This window comes from Podarcis raffonei, chromosome 1, assembly GCF_027172205.1.
Source record: "Podarcis raffonei isolate rPodRaf1 chromosome 1, rPodRaf1.pri, whole genome shotgun sequence".
In the NCBI taxonomy this organism is placed as follows: domain Eukaryota; kingdom Metazoa; phylum Chordata; class Lepidosauria; order Squamata; family Lacertidae; genus Podarcis; species Podarcis raffonei.
Window position 1 is genome coordinate 35887277 of NC_070602.1, and position 16134 is coordinate 35903410.

The 16134-nt window shown below is 37.7% G+C and overlaps 1 protein-coding gene across 4 annotated transcripts in view; it reads left to right on the plus strand.

Moving 5' to 3' along the window:
• Positions 1 to 15233, plus strand: part of STRN3 (striatin 3) — a 44037-nt gene extending 28804 nt beyond the window's left edge. For 2 of the 4 annotated variants that reach the window (XM_053380977.1, XM_053380984.1), the window contains 10 exons: positions 3925 to 4065; positions 6511 to 6644; positions 7398 to 7573; positions 7675 to 7722; positions 8884 to 9005; positions 9733 to 9900; positions 10438 to 10578; positions 12306 to 12413; positions 13262 to 13348; positions 13565 to 15233. In XM_053380977.1, coding sequence (XP_053236952.1) covers positions 3925 to 4065; positions 6511 to 6644; positions 7398 to 7573; positions 7675 to 7722; positions 8884 to 9005; positions 9733 to 9900; positions 10438 to 10578; positions 12306 to 12413; positions 13262 to 13348; positions 13565 to 13734 — 1295 coding nt within the window. In that variant the 3' untranslated portion in view covers positions 13735 to 15233. The remainder of the gene's footprint in view (positions 1 to 3924; positions 4066 to 6510; positions 6645 to 7397; positions 7574 to 7674; positions 7723 to 8883; positions 9006 to 9732; positions 9901 to 10437; positions 10579 to 12305; positions 12414 to 13261; positions 13349 to 13564) is intronic. The other 2 variants (XM_053380992.1, XM_053381001.1) reach the window with 1 other exon arrangement.
• Positions 15234 to 16134: the final 901 nt, after the last annotated feature.

The following is a 16134-nucleotide window of genomic DNA, read 5'->3' on the forward strand; positions in this document are numbered from 1 at the left end:
GAGTCTTGTGCTGCTTCTGCAAAAGCCACCCAGAAGTAAGAGTTTTATCCTTTCTCTGCTGTTCATGGAGAACTCTGGGAAAAGGATAGTTGTTGGTGCAGAAGGAGTTGCTCCTATTGATGATCAAGCAAGTCTGTTTGAGTAGCCCTGGCAGCTAATTTTGTAGCTTAATTTTCACCATGTTGAGTGTGGGGCTGGTAAGTTCAGCATCTTCTTCCCTCAGATACTACTGGGATGACAAGAGTCTGCAGCAGTCATGGCTTTTTTTAAATCCGAGAATCTCCGTGATTCTCAAACTGGGCAGTGGTAGAATACACAGTAAGAACTTGAAACGGGGAAAGGATCCTACTGGAATACACAGTAAGAACTTGAAACGGGGGAAGGATCCTACTGGAATACACAGTAAGAACTTGAAACGAGGAAAGGATCCTGCAGCATAGATAGAGATACTTTCCTCCCAGGAGCAAATATTTAGCACTGTAATCACCAAACCTGCTGTGATAGCCATAGAAGCTGCAGAAAGGCAAGGAGCAGATCAGAGCTTCTAGCCACATCAGCTGCTATCTTCTTGCCAACTAGTTTGAGATGTCCTATTCTAGTTATCATCCTAGGCAGTGTTGGATTAGTTCACCAGTCCACAGATTCTTAAACACATCAGTTTCCAAGAATTCTGTTCATTCATATTCTGCAGCAATAGTTTGGAGGACTTGGAACATAGCCAGGGTTTTTAAGCCAGGGTTTGAGAAATGCTGCCTAGCCAGATAAACTTTGGTCAAGATAGAAAGTAGACTTAAGGCAGAAGAAGCAGAAATGTAAAATATATACAAGGGGCAAATCCAACACTGTGTGAACAGACTTCCTCTCCCCCTGCCCCCAAATCTGCTTCAGAATGTACACTAAACTTCTGAAACAAATTTTGAGGGTGCATGGAGGTCTGTAGGGGGGGGGAGAGAGAAAGCAAATATCTGTTTTGCTCACACACAAACAGCATTAGATATAAACATCAGTCTGTAGATTTGACATTGTTGCCCAGTTATAATTGTGTACTCAGAAGTTAAACCCATCAGTGAGATTTTCTTCCACAAATGCATGCATAGGAATGCTGTTATCAAAGCATATCTTTTGTACTCTTGTAGCAAAATATTGATGCTAGATTGGCTTTGTATGCAAACATTTAACACCACAAATAGATTTGTGCATGCATTTTTTTCATTTTTTAAAAATAGTGTTGCATGTTCCTTGCATTATATGCTTAATCCAATACTAAATACTTTATTCTGAATGGGTCTTTCTTGCCTCCTCAGGAAATGCCCCATGCCCATTATATAACTCCATCCTGTGCTGACAAACACAGAGACGTCTGTTGTAAAGTTATTATGGAGCTGCAATATATGTTTGGAGACAGATTCTGCTTCCACATCAAACCATTTTGCAGCATATATATTTAAAGTATATAGGATAAAATGTTGGACTAATGAACCGTTTTTGCAGTAAGGTGTCTATTTCCTCACAAATAGTAATGAAATGGTGTACATGTTGCAAATCTACAGAAAATCAAAAAATGTAGAGCAAGTTCTACAAGAGTTTAGTAATCAGAACAGCTGGATATTACGGGCACAGCTGTTTTCCTTGGTGCTAGGGAATCAGTGTCCTCTGCTTGTAATATTCCCAGGTGATGCAGCTACTAAAATAACTTCAGGCTTTTCAACAGAAAATCAACAGGATGCATCTGATGTATTAAAGAAAAATGTCTTTATATAAAAATGCATATCCCTCCTTTTCCCAACAGAACCAAGGCAGCCAATACCACAAAGAATGCAACTGTACTAGAACAGTAATACAAAAATGGTTCTTCACATTCTGATTTGATCTCTACATAACAAATAGTTGGAACTTCCAGTGACTGCCTCTGAAAATGTTAATAGGTAGAAGATAGCATGATGCTATGTCAGTTCTATATTGATTTCAATGTGACAAGTACAGAGTTTGCTCTTGGGTTTCACCAATTGGGTAGCCTGACTTGTAAAATATGTCCATTCACACTCCTATTCTTGTTAGTGCTGTTCCCAGTACACTCTTGGAATTCAGAGAACATTCAGATGTGCCACATTTCCCAAGTAAAGATGACACCACTTCATAACACAGGGCTTCAGATATCCTTTAAGAATCATAGCAGTTATGGAGTTCCTGTCGTGGAACACAGTAATCTCTGTTTCTACCCATATCCGACATCATCTCTTTGTTCAGACAGAATTACTGGGCAAAGTGAGACCCACTTCAAATCCTTAGAAACTAGCATTTAGGGTATGATTGAGCACCCCCTGATTCTACCCACTCTGTAAAGTTCCTTTCCCTGTTTTGCCAGCATTCTTGCATTCTTTCTCTTGAGACAGTTGGCAACTGCCATAAGACTAGGCTGTGTGTTCTATTTACAACACAGACATGATTACTCAAGGTCCTGGTTTTAAAATGATTAGCACTTTAGAGTTTATAGCCTGCAGGATAGCACTCTGCAGCTCTCCTCTTGTTGATCTTACTGTTCAGAGATGCTTACAGGTGTCTCTCAACTCCTTGTCCCAAGAGCAACTGTGTTCTTCCAAGTTTGTACTGTCCATCATTTTTTCTCAGTATAGAAGTGGAAAAAATCATATCTTGTATAGTCTCAGAAAAGTGCAGAGATGATAAAAGTTTCAATATTAGATAAAAGCATTAAAAGCTTGGTGAGGGTGGAAAGGCTTGGAAAGGGCTGTTCATAATTTTGGTCTAGTAACTAAAAGCTGATTTGTCTTTTGTCACTTAAACATACTGACAGTGGGAGGAGGCATGGACACGGGGTAAAAGTGAAAACTAGTGCAAAGAGGGACCACAAAATAGAAGTGAGTAGTAGTGTCATCAGAAATGGGGTTGGGAAGGTGAAAAGCGAACTTAGCAGTTGCATGGAGTGGGAAGGGGAATGTAGTGAGTTAATGTGGGGGGAATGGAAGGGGTGTTGGCAACCCTAGTATGTGCATATCTAGCACTTTTTAGAGTGTCAGTAAATGGCATGGTCCTTTATTTCGCTTTGTGTAGAATAACTCCATCTTTTGTAATATAAGGGCATTGTGTTTTATTTAGTGGTAAAACTTGGATGCGTAGGGATCTTGAAGTGAAAAGAGTAGTTTTAGAATTTATTGAGAAATTTATTTATTGTAATGAAGGACTTGTGGTTACCTGGCTAAGAAGAAGAGCTGGTAGTTCTGTTGGCCAAAAACAGACTGAGGAGACTCCACCTCCTATCTCTCTGATTTTCAATCTATGATTATGGTTTATTATTTATGAAAGTTTCTTTGGAGATTCTGCACTCATTTTAGTTTAAAGCACTTTATAGGCCAGAGTATTAATTTGAAGTCAACTTTCCAGATACAATAATTATTTTATAAAATTTCTTACAACTGATAAATGAATATTTTTAAATTGCCCAATTACCTATTTAAAAACACAAAAGGGGAAAGTTAACAGTTTGTTGCCTCCCAGCCACCTGTTCACCTTTACTTTTGTCCCTTCTTTTGGTAAAGTTTGTTCTTTCTTGGTGATGCTAGCTTTTAATATAAATACTGGAATTTTTTTGTCAATATATAATTAATATGCATATGTTCAAGGATTACATTCTTAGGGAATTCAAACATTCAAGCTTCTCTTTTATCTTAAGCACAGCAAATAGCAATTACACAAAGAACAAGTTGGAATTCTTTAAAAAGGAGATCTTAATTCATTTTCCAACACAACATCATGTAAATATATATACACACACACACACTCCATCATGTGTCTTATAACGAGATTACATTCAAACAATAATATTGATTAGCAAACTGGGCATGTAAATGGCTGTCAGGTCAAGCGGTGGCAATCAAATGAACCTTTGCTGCTGACATTAATTTACAGGGGTCAACAGGACTAAACTGCACGACATGATAGCTGATCTGGGCGATGATGAGCTACCCCACATCCCTTCAGGAGTCATTAATCAATCTAGGTCACCCTCTTCTAGAATGACTGATCATGAAGGTGCAAGAGCAGAGGAAGGTACAACAAATTCACCTACTTATTTTATTTTTAGAAGGTTTTCTTTTAAAACCACACTTGTATAGCCCCTCCAAACCCATTTAGATGCCATTGTTGCTGGGCAACATGGATTTGCAAAAGAATACCACTTTAGTCCTTTAGCTTTTTTGTCTTGTATAACAGAAATCAATACCCAGATTTTGTATGTTTACTTGATTATAAAGCTTAATAATATAACAGTGGTGCGTAGCAAATATTAAGCAACAATAAGGTAAATTGGTAAATGATAACCTTCTCTGAAGTTTTATTAATTCTACTTTATTGAGAATATTTTTTTTAAAAAATCTGTCCTTATCTAAACATATTGCACCAGTGTTGAGTGGAAATTATTTGTGCTTTGCTCACCACCTGAAATAAAATGCTGTTAGCTCAGCATTTTAGCGTTGGTAATCAAAGTACATGTTCTGATGTTTTCAAAATTTCAACGTCAGTTCCAAATTTGCTCCTAAAATATTCCCTGAAACGAAGGAAATCCTATCTTAAGGACAGTTCTATCTTAAAAAAAAAAATGAGGTTTTCCCTGATATTCATGTGTTGGCCATGCAAAACCCTTAGTATGTGGTGTTTGAACAAGGTTTGTGCTTATGCACTGTTACTGTTAGTTGTCCTGGACCCTTTAGTATTGACAGCAAAAGTTGTATGTGCAAATGGTACATCATGGGAATCAGTTCACTTCTAAAGATGCACAGAACTACCTGGAAGCAACCCAGCCTGATCCTTTAAAAAATAAAAGAAATTAGGAAATAAACCATTGGAAGGAGGTAGTCATTTTAATGTAGTGCAGCTGGATGCATCAGTTTATATACATAGATGGATTGGATGTGTGACTTCATTCTCTCACTAGAGTGCAGCATTCCTGCACTTTATGTTGGAATTTTATTCTTTTGGCAAGCTGCAAGCTGCATAATGTGGAAAACAGCATGTTGTTTTGAGCATTGCCTTCCTTTCCCACTGCTAGTTGTATAGTCTATTAATAGCAACAGTAGATTTTTAAAGTTTTCTTTTCTTTTTACTGTGTCTGATTCTCCTGGTTATTTTGTTCATTTACTTCTGCTAGAACTTCAGTACCAGGAAAATACAAACTTGACAAAATTTAGAGAATGCCAGAGACTTCCTCATATTGTAGATAGTCAATGAATTCATTCTAAAAATAATTAATTATTAAATCGCTTGGTCTAAATAACAATTGTGCATGCTTTGAAGACTGATTCCTTCAGATTTGGAAGTAGAGAAAAGTCTGTAGGATAGGTAGCCTGATGACGTCTGCTTTTGAAAGTAAAGATACAAAGAAAACTAAAATTGAAAATGTGACATTATGGAATGTTATGTTGGTCCAAAAGCAGGTTAAATTCTCTTAAAAGAAAACAATTTTCTGAAATTGTAAATACATTTGAAAGCGCCACTTCACTGATTTTTAGCAAACTATTGAAAAATAAAGTAGGAATTAGTGAGGAAATCTGGTGGAATGCTGTTCCACTTGAAAACGGCTTCTGCTTGGGGGCGGGGAGCATATGCTAACCTAAGAGAAAAGGAGTGATTGTCTCTGATTTTCCCTTTCCCTTTCAGCCCCCACGGCCACCTTCCATGCTATTCTGGAGGGTCCCCCAACCCTCTGGAAAAGTTTTTTTGGGGGGTGCAGGGGGCTGAAGTAGGAAGGGACAACTGAAGAAAATTCCTATCCCCTTCTCTTAATATAGCATGTGCTGGATTTAAAGCCATTTCACTTCTACTGAATTTCACCCTAGGCTTAAATGAGTGAATGCCTCTTCATCTTATCTCTTAATAATCAAGTACAGACACTGTTCATTTGCCCTATTAAAACAAATCAAAACATGATTTTTAAAAATATTCAGTGAGGCAGTAGTTTGGTAATTCTGTCCATGCCTTCTTAAGAAGTAAGTCCATTGAGTTCAGTGGGACTTACTCAGAGGGATTACATTGTTTATAGGATTGCAACTATTTTATATTTTCAGTGAAAGGTTATTTGAGGCACAAATTTCATTTTGAATAACAGTGCATAATGGCATGTTTGAAAAGGTAAGTGAATATTAAACGAAACTGAAACAGCTCTGATGCAATATTTATCTCTTGCTTATTCATGGTCATTAGTAATCAATAAAACAGATCAGTAAAATTATACTCAAAAGGGGAATCAATGTGTGGAAAGGGAAACAAAAAAATTTCAGCATTATTATAGTTACAGATGTTAGTGACTACAAATATGTAAGAAGGGATTTATTAGTAGATACCATGTTTTACTGATGAAATTTAACATGTAACTGTAAATGTGCCAATGCAAAATATACTCATTTTGGGGAATCGTTGAGCTTTAATTCTTGGTTCTTATTAAAATCTTACCAATTCTTAATCTCCAGATCATAATAAACTATTTTTTGTCTCTTGTAGCTGAGCCAATTACGTTTCCATCTGGAGGGGGCAAGTCATTTATTATGGGTTCAGATGACGTTTTGTTAAGTGTTCTGGGCCTTGGGGACCTTGCAGACTTGACTGTAGCTAATGATGCAGATTACAGTTACGATGTAAGTACAACTTTATTTTAAAATAGATCTAACAGTAGTACATTCTTAGAATGTTCCACATAATGTAGGTCTATTGCTATGCACCATGCATATTATTTCATATGATTATTATAAATAGGTCTCCACAATAAAATGTATTAATGACACATACTAGATAAGATTCTTGTAAAATCAACAAGAAACTTACTGTCATTGGCATTTAACGACAGTATATTTGTGGTATTTACATTGTTTCAAGTGCATCCCGAAAAGGTTTTTATAAACAGAATCCTTAAAAAGGTAGCAAGACACATACATAGACTGAGATGATGTGAAAGAAAGATGACTCAGGTATGATGTATTGTGTTGTAATAAAGATAGAAATTAGGGGAGGAGAAGGAAGATGGGATATGGAAGTTTGTCTTCTTTAACCATCAGAAATCCTCTAGGTAGCTTGTGTTTACTAAAACTTCAGGAGGCTGTCATAAATCCTCAACATTTTCTATACAAGCAGCAAATTTAGAAAAAACCTGCTTTCAAAATAAAAAAAATACGTTATCTGTATTCTTATAAAAATGCAAGAGTTGGTACTGAAGGTCATTCCACAGCATTGCAATGCAATCCTAGCAGAACAGATTCCTTGATAACATTTATTGAACTTATGCTTCAATTTGTGTTCTGTGATACATGTGGCAATTAAGAGCCCACAGCCGACAAGCTTTTAGCTGTGTGCCTCTCTTACTTAGATGTTAACAATATGCATTCTTACTTCAGCTGCCAGCCAACAAAGATGCCTTTCGGAAAACATGGAATCCTAAGTATACGCTACGCAGCCACTTCGATGGAGTGCGGGCATTAGCTTTTCATCCTGTAGAGCCTGTGCTGGTTACGGCCTCTGAGGACCATACCCTAAAACTCTGGAACTTGCAAAAGACAGTTCCTGCCAAAAAGCAAGTATACATTTAGATACTGTTGAGAGAAATTGCTGGAAGTTTCATATTGGGGGAGATAAATTATGCTGACCTCTTTATTTCTGACACCTTTCTTACAGGAGTGCCTCTTTAGATGTGGAACCTATCTACACATTTAGAGCCCATATGTAAGTATCGCCATGTTCTCATATATACATTCCACAGGCAGACCACTGCTGGTACACCTAGAGCAAACTATGGTTAGTGCTCAGACTTTGTCTGGAGCGAGGTGCTAGTTGTGTCACTGCTGCTTCCTGGGAGATAGAGGAAGAGGGGCAAGGTTGGCTTGGTGCAGATGCACCAACAGGAGCACCAGATTGACTTTGCCAAGGTGCTTGTGCTGACAGCCACCTTAGTCCCGCCCCTGTCTCCCAGTAAGTAGCAATGATGCAACCAACCAGAGATCTGTTGAGTGATGCCATCGCACCATGCTGTTCACTACTGGTTATGGTTATGGTTATGAAGGGTTAAAAGAAAAGTTGAGGTGACAATATAATGTAAGATGTGTTTGTTCCCTTGTCTCTGATAAATGGAGTACAGTCATACCTCGGGTTAAATATGCTTTGGGTTGAGCGTTTTCAGGTTGTGTTCCGTGGCGACCTGGAAGTAACGGAACGGGTTACTTCCAGGTTTCGCTGCTTGCACATGCGCAGACGCTCAAAATGACGTCACACGCAGAAGCAGCGAACCGTGGCACACGCAGACGCAGGTTGTGTTCTGCTCAGGATGCGAATGGGGCTCTGGAACAGATCCTGTTCGCATCCAGAGGTACCACTGTATGGTACCACATGTTATGTGGTGGGACAAAATAAGGAGATGTTGTGTATTAAGAATGGAAGCAGCTTTTTGTATGTGCTGGTAACTTGCTGTTCTCTCTCATAATTGTAACTTTTCAGATGAGTTTGTTAAATTACTAATCATACTTAAAGTTCTTAGCTGTTCCTAAGTTCTTACCTTAGTTGAGTTTCTGTTTTCCTAAATGAGCACCTTATGTGTCATTAGTATCTATTCTGTTAATAGTTCCAATTGTACTACTAATAGGATTTTTCCTCTCAAATCTTTCATATTTTAATGCTGATTCTTAGCTTTTGTACTATTTAACAAAATTGTAAGGTTACCAGCAAGTATGTGTGTTTAAAAGTGTAATTTTGATATTCTACTCAAGCTTTGATATTTAAAATAATAATAATAATAATAATAATAATATCTTTATTGTCATACAATATTGTCAAACAATAAAGCAAAATTGACTTTGGTATTTAATCTACTGCTTTTGTGTTTTAAAACAGTGGACCTGTATTATCATTGGCAGTTAGTTCCAATGGAGAGCAGTGTTTTAGTGGTGGAATAGATGCAACTATACAATGGTGGAACATGCCTAGCCCAAATGTGGATCCTTATGATACATATGGTAAGCATTATCAAAATATGTCATAATGTAGTTTAATCCACTTAGGTTGTTGCTGCAGTGATCCAGCTGTGAGGTTTCCAATGCATGGACAACTGCGGTCAAGCTATGCTGATCCGGGACCAGCTATAGTTATCCAAACAATTAAAATTGGTGAAAGGCACTCCTAGCCACGAAGGACACGTCTGCCTGCAGTGGCAATGCTGGATCCCATCTAGGCAGGCCGCTTTCCAACTTCCTTGATGTGGGAACTTAATTGCTCACCCACAGAGTCTCAGTCTTGCCAGGAGTCAGACTCTTCTTTTTTTGCCCTCATCTAGCCCACCATTGTATTCAGACAACAGTCCAGGGCCTTCTCAGCTGTTCCCAATCAGATGTTAGTGAGAAATAGAGTTCGGTATCATCAGCATACTAATGACACTTTGCTCCAGTGACCACTCCCATTGGAGTTAAATAGCATTGGAGACAGTTTGGTGCCCTGTGGCATCCCATAGCTCAAAAGCCTAGGTAGGACCAGAGTAGCACTCATCCAGTGCTGCTTCCTGAAGCCATCTGTGGAGAGAAGAAATAAGATCAGTTATTATGACTATATAATTTGGAATCTCACAACAAATTGATAGATTATCCACACAGATTTGCATTATAAGAACCCATACATCTTTTGGGATGCTGGTTAGAAATACTCAAAAGATTGACTAATTAATTTTGTTTTTCTTTTTTTCCCCTAAAGAGCCAAACGTTCTAGCTGGCACATTAATTGCTCACACTGATGCGGTCTGGGGTCTTGCTTATAGCGGTATAAAGAATCACTTACTATCTTGCTCAGCAGATGGCAGTATTAGATTATGGAATCCACCAGAAAAAGTGCCCTGCATTTGCACTTACAATGGAAATAGAGGTGAGCTGTGAGGTTTTCTATCTGTTAACAAAGGTTAAGTTTAAAAGAAAATATTTTTGTACACACACATACACACCAGCCAAGAAACAGTATTTCTAGAAGCAAATCTAAAGTTCATAACAGCCGGTAATGATAGTCTAGACACCTGTGTTTCCTTTAACTCCAAGTCCTTTTGGTTTTTGTCTGGTTTTTTTTAATGGTTTGTTTGTTTATTGAAAATTTTAAATAATTTCCTTTCATTGTATTTTCTATTGCTCTGGCTGGCTAACAACAAATAAACCAATAAAATCACATTATGATCCCTGAATCCAAGCCATTTTATTTCGGATGGGAGTTATACTTGGAAGCAACATAAATTGCTTTAAAATAAATATAGCTTGGTGTATGAAGTTGTGTTTTTTTTTAAAAAAAGAGCAGTACATTGACTTTAATTATTATATTTATCTTTGAGTAAATTAATTATCTTAGAAACTTAAATTGTATGTAGAAGTATTTCTCTTAACAGATTCATTGTTCGTTCTTTTCTTTCGGCTCCAGAGTATGGAATACCCACATCAGTTGACTTTATAGGTTGTGATCCTGCTCATATGGTGACATCATTTAGCACTGGCAACACCGTCATCTATGATTTGGAAACATCCCAGGCACTGGTAATGCTTTCATCACAGACTGATTCTGGTAAGCAAAAGAGGTTCTTTACTGCTCTTTTTATCACTTTTGCAGCTGGGACTTTATCTTACAAGGCCAAGGTGTAATATAAAAATAGGAAAATATTTTTCTTCAAATGGATATTTTACATCAGTGAAATATGTGTACAGAAATCCTGGGGAGGTTCAGCTGAAGTAGTTCAGTGATGCCACAGTTTTTGTTCTTACCAGATATTTGCTTGCCACCGTATTATTTGTTAAATTTCTACCCTTCCCTTCCTTTCAAAGGAGCCCAGGGTGACTGTAAACATTTCAATTAAAAATAATCTAAAAACATATTCAAAACATGTGAAAGCATCTCAGAACTTCTGAAAATGTATGAACATTCACATACCCTCACAACTAATAATTTCACAGTTGCCAGGAACACTATCTTTCTGCCATCAAATGCCTGGTAAACAGGAATATTTTTAAGTTCCTCTGGTGGTGTTGAATTTGGTTCTGGGAAGCTTTGTTTTAAATCCTGCCTCAACTGTGTGAACTTACTGGGAGGTCTTGAAAGTTACCATCAGCGAGTCCCCATGTGTAAAATGGAAGAATTAGGATGAACTGCTTCAAAGAAGAATGGCGAGGACAAACAAGATTTTTAAAAAAACCACATTTCACTTGCCAGATAAAAAGTCCTTGATGTCTTTTTGCTGACATGTTCAACCAGACCTCTTCAAGTAAGGAGATGCCTAATGAAAGCTGCTTCTTACAATCTTCATTTCAAGTAGTACAAGTGCCAGTGTTACACATCTGCTCATCCACTTTTTCTTCATTGCCCATACCCCAGAAATCTTTGCTAAAATAGTACATGAGCGCCCCAAAACTAGGGCCATAATCAGTTTGATTAAAGCAAGCATTGGCAAGCATGGTTTATTAGAAGTTCTGTGTCAGAGTAAGAGTAGTTCAGTTGCAAAACAATCAAACCATCATATACACTGGTCTGTGTGGGTGAGGATGGTTTAGATTGAGCAGAGGCATCCCTCTACACATCTCTCTCCCTGGTCTTCTGCTGTACATAGAGAGGGGTTCCAAGGCCAGTGGAGTTTAGCAGAAATGGGGCATTCTGAGAGAGGGGGACTGAGCCATTATTATTTGACTTGAAATTTGACCGCTGCTCCAGCCTGAAGCTTCTGCAGGGATCAGGCTCAGTCGTCCTGCCCTCCCACCTTTTGCTTCGCCATAAGTGACTGAACCGCAGATGTGGTGGCAGCAGCTCAACTACTCCACAAAACTCCACTGACAGTGGGTAGGGGTACTCATGGTATGTCCTCTGGCTCAAATTTTCTTTCCTCCCATTTCTTTCTGGGGTGAGGGTGGGGGAGATGAAAAGCTTCCACTTCTAGTTTCTTGGCAAACCATCATTTGGCATCTTTTTGTCTTGCTATAAGCGGAAGAGTCCAGTCTCTTCCGATTGTGTGCAAAGGAGGGGAACACGAGAGCCTGAGGCTTGCTGTTGCTCCTTCTCATAGCAACAACCCAGCCCCCACTTTTCCTGAATTGGAGCCAGTTTTGTCTTTGAATCCATCCTTTGCATGTATGTCATATCCTCCCATAAGAAGCTAGAGTGACAGGGATAACTTGTGGAGATTAGATAGATAGATAGATAGATAGATAGATAGATAGATAGATAGATAGATCTGCACCAAATATGTTAACTGAATTCATTGTGATTCCTTCCTCCTCTGATTGTCATCTCTATTGTGTTCTCAGGTTTACAATCAAACAATCACATTAACAGGGTAGTAAGTCACCCAACACTCCCTGTAACAATAACAGCTCATGAAGATAGACACATCAAGTTTTTTGACAATAAAACGGGTAAGGAAATGAAAATGCCCTTCTTCCTTTTCGTCAGCATCCTGCCAATTCCTCTGATACTTTTCTTATGCTCCTGCTTGTTCTATAGATTCTCCTCTCTGTCAGTCATCCCTCCTTTAGTCTGGGACATTTGGGTCTTCTTTCAGCCTTTCCCACCTAATCCCCAGTTTCCCAAATCCTCCATTGGAATGTTGTGATCACAGCAGCTCAAGACAGTGGCTGAGGTGCAGCGGGGGGATGGTGGGGATGGCAAGCCTATGTTTATTCCTTTAAGATTAAAGTTAAAAGTATTTTATCTTTCACTGCTGTAGCGGGGAAATAGCTGGAGCTAGAATTGGCATCAGGAAATAGGAGCTGCAGATGGGATTAGTCGGCCCAAATTGAGAAGCATATTCCTGTCTCCATTATTCTGTTCTAGCCCTCCTGGATTCTGTACTTTGTGCAGCTTCAATGACTGGGAATTATTTTCAATAAGTTATTGGCTTGGTGTTTCCTACGTTCTTGCTTTTTGCAAATCTATTAATAGCTGTTTAACCTTCTCAATCGAGTGTGTCAACTTGCCTTTAAGTGGCATTCATAAAGAATTGGCAATCAGAAACAAAATTACTATGATAATGAAGACTCTAAAAGTCATATGCCATCCCTTTAACATAATCGTTTTAAAACTGTTACTGATTTAAGGGCAAATGTTTATGCCTTTCTGTGACGTTCCTTGAAGCACCTAGCAGGCCACCATTGGAAACAGAATGCTGAGCTGGATGAAACCTGTTCTGATCCAACAATGCAGTATTTTTGTTTCTTAAGGTTGAATCCTTGGTAACCGTTACATGTTCTTTAATTGCTGTTAGGTAAAATGATCCATTCTATGGTTGCTCACTTGGATGCTGTCACAAGTTTAGCTGTGGACCCTAATGGAATCTACTTGATGTCTGGAAGTAAGTCTATTGTATTTTAATATTCTGTTGGAAGCCGCCCAGAGTGGCTGGGGAAACCCAGCCAGACACGCAGGGTATAAATAAATTATTATTATTATTATTATTATTATTATTATTATTATTATTAGCAACGTCTCCTGTATTGCTAGCGGATCTTGTTGTATTGCGTATTTAGCTATGTCTGAAATCCTGACCCTTGTTTTTCTCTTCATTCAGGTCATGACTGCTCTATTAGATTGTGGAATTTGGACAGCAAAACGTGTGTGCAAGAAATAACAGCCCATAGGAAAAAGCTGGATGAATCCATTTATGACGTAGCTTTTCATCCATCGAAAGCATATATTGCCAGTGCAGGAGCCGATGCCCTTGCCAAAGTATTTGTGTGACATAACAAAGCAAACCTGCATCTCATGTAGCAGGTTTGCCTGGACGAAAAGAGGGAATGCGTCACTGCCATCACTGAAACGGTTACTGATGAGACACTACATGTGACCAGCCTCAGCAGAGACTGTGTGTTTGGGGCAGATTTAGATTGGTCAAATCACGATCTCGTGAATAACGCTGGGCTGATTCATTTAACTGTAATTACTGTATTTTTGAAAGGAAAAAAAAAAGCAAACCAGTATTTGTAGCCTTGACTGGATATGGACTGAGCGTTTGTCTGTTATTTAGGTGTGTCTTTAAACGAACGTGGAGTCGGATCTTATTAAAGACTTTTATTTTGGACTCTGTGTGCTGCCTTAGGGTTAGGAATGTGGTGCTCTTGTTGGGGGAGTGAGCTCCAAGAGTAGCTTTCTTTGCATCTCTTAGTATCTTCACTTATCAGTCAAATGCCACAGATTCCCCTTTTAAACTTTTATTTTGCTTTAAAGAAAAAGGAATTAACTTAAAATATTTAGCATTAGTTGCACAAAATATTTGGATAAAATTCTAGTTTTTATATGTCTTTTATATATTTAGCCTGTCACAACAGTGCTCAAGATTGTATGGATGATGTTTTTTCTGCATTATAGGACCCGAAACCACAGAGATCTTGCTGGCCCGCTGCCCTGTAACAATACCGTTTCCTTTGTTATCTAATGAAGCTCAACTAAGTCCTTTCATCAGGATGCTAATTCATCATCATTGCATAACTGGCTTCCTAAAGGACTGTAAATAATTGTGTAAGCGAAACACAAAGGAACTAAGTACCCCCAGCCCTCCCAATGAACTTTTAAAATTAATCTTTGCATCCTATCACTATGTGATATTTTGTACATCTTAACTGTATTTACGAGATTATTTATCAAGGATTACCCATCTGGCTAATGGCCTATTATTTATTTCATTTTTGTTGGTCTTTATATTCTTTTTATGTAGCGTATCAAGGGGCCCTGTATATCTATTATGGCACTCTTCGAACAGTCTAAAATAGATTAAAAATGGGACATGTAATAGTTTTAAAAGTTAGACAGACTTTTTCCAGTTAAGTGTCTGGAGTAAAGTTGATTCCAGGAAGTCATTTCAGAACTTTTGGAGTGAAAATGTTTTATTTGCGGTTCAAATAGAATGCAAAAGTAGTTGAATCAAGAGTCAGAAATTGGCTGTGTTTGGAATAGTTATTCTCTGCTTTGATTTGTTTTTTTCGGATGTGCTTCAGTTTATGGTGTAACAAAAAGATTTCGTTTGTGTAACTGCATGATTAAGACAATAAAGTATTTTTTCTAGTCTTCCACAAAAATCTTTCTGATCAGTTTGCAAGTTTTGATGAGTTTTGTAAGTTTTCTGTTTTACAAACTATGAATCAGCAAATTTTTAAGATTGTACAACATAGCAAAAGTACAGCTGTTTAAAAAAAATAATGTATATAAAATGCATATAATAAATACTAAATGGTGTACCTGTACTTTACTGTTGGTTATATTTTGTGTTGCAGAGTTTTAAGTGTCGTTTTATTCTCCAAGTAATTAGGAAAGGAAGGTTTAAATTTTAACAAAACTATTGCTTTGCACATTTTAATAAACTGCATTGCTTTAAAGACTTGTAATATTTATCAACAGTTTCAACTGTGCCACTCCCTTATAAGAACCAGTTTCAAGAACAAATAGTGATTTGTATTCTAAAAATGGGAAACACAATGGCAGGGCAGCTTGTATTTTTTTAAATGAGAATATTGTCAAGCAATGGCATTAGAGTCAAATTTGAAAGCAAATCAGTTCAATTCTTCACATGCCTGCTCAGAATTAAGCCCCACTGAGTTCACTGAGGCAGACGACTAGGATTACAGTTTTAGATATTTGATTTTACAATCTTAAAGCAATCTTGTGTTTGTCTTTATCATCTACAATTAATGAAATCGTTGTGCCTTTACTCTAAAAGGTAGATGATACTAAGTAGCACACTTTTGAGTGTAAAACTTTCCATTTAATGACAGACTAGATTCTTAACACACAGATTTTGAGTGGTTTTTCCATGCCTATTCCGCCCCAAAAATTATAATCATGATTGTTTCTGTAACTGTTCATGGCAAAGCAGTTCATAGAACCTTTGTGTGCCATTCATTTAACCTTGTAACATGTCTTTCTTCCATAAATTGTTTCTACAAATGGACCCATTCTTTAAAGAGAAAATCGGCACAATACAAACTAAGAATGGGTGGCAGCATGTTTCTTGAATTAGTTGCTAAGCACATCATTGGGACATGGAAAATGTTCTTATAATGGGTGGTATCTTGTGTTTCCATGTTTTACAATTAGATTAGCAGAGAGAATGTATTTCTCAGATTGAACTGAAGCAAAACAAGATGG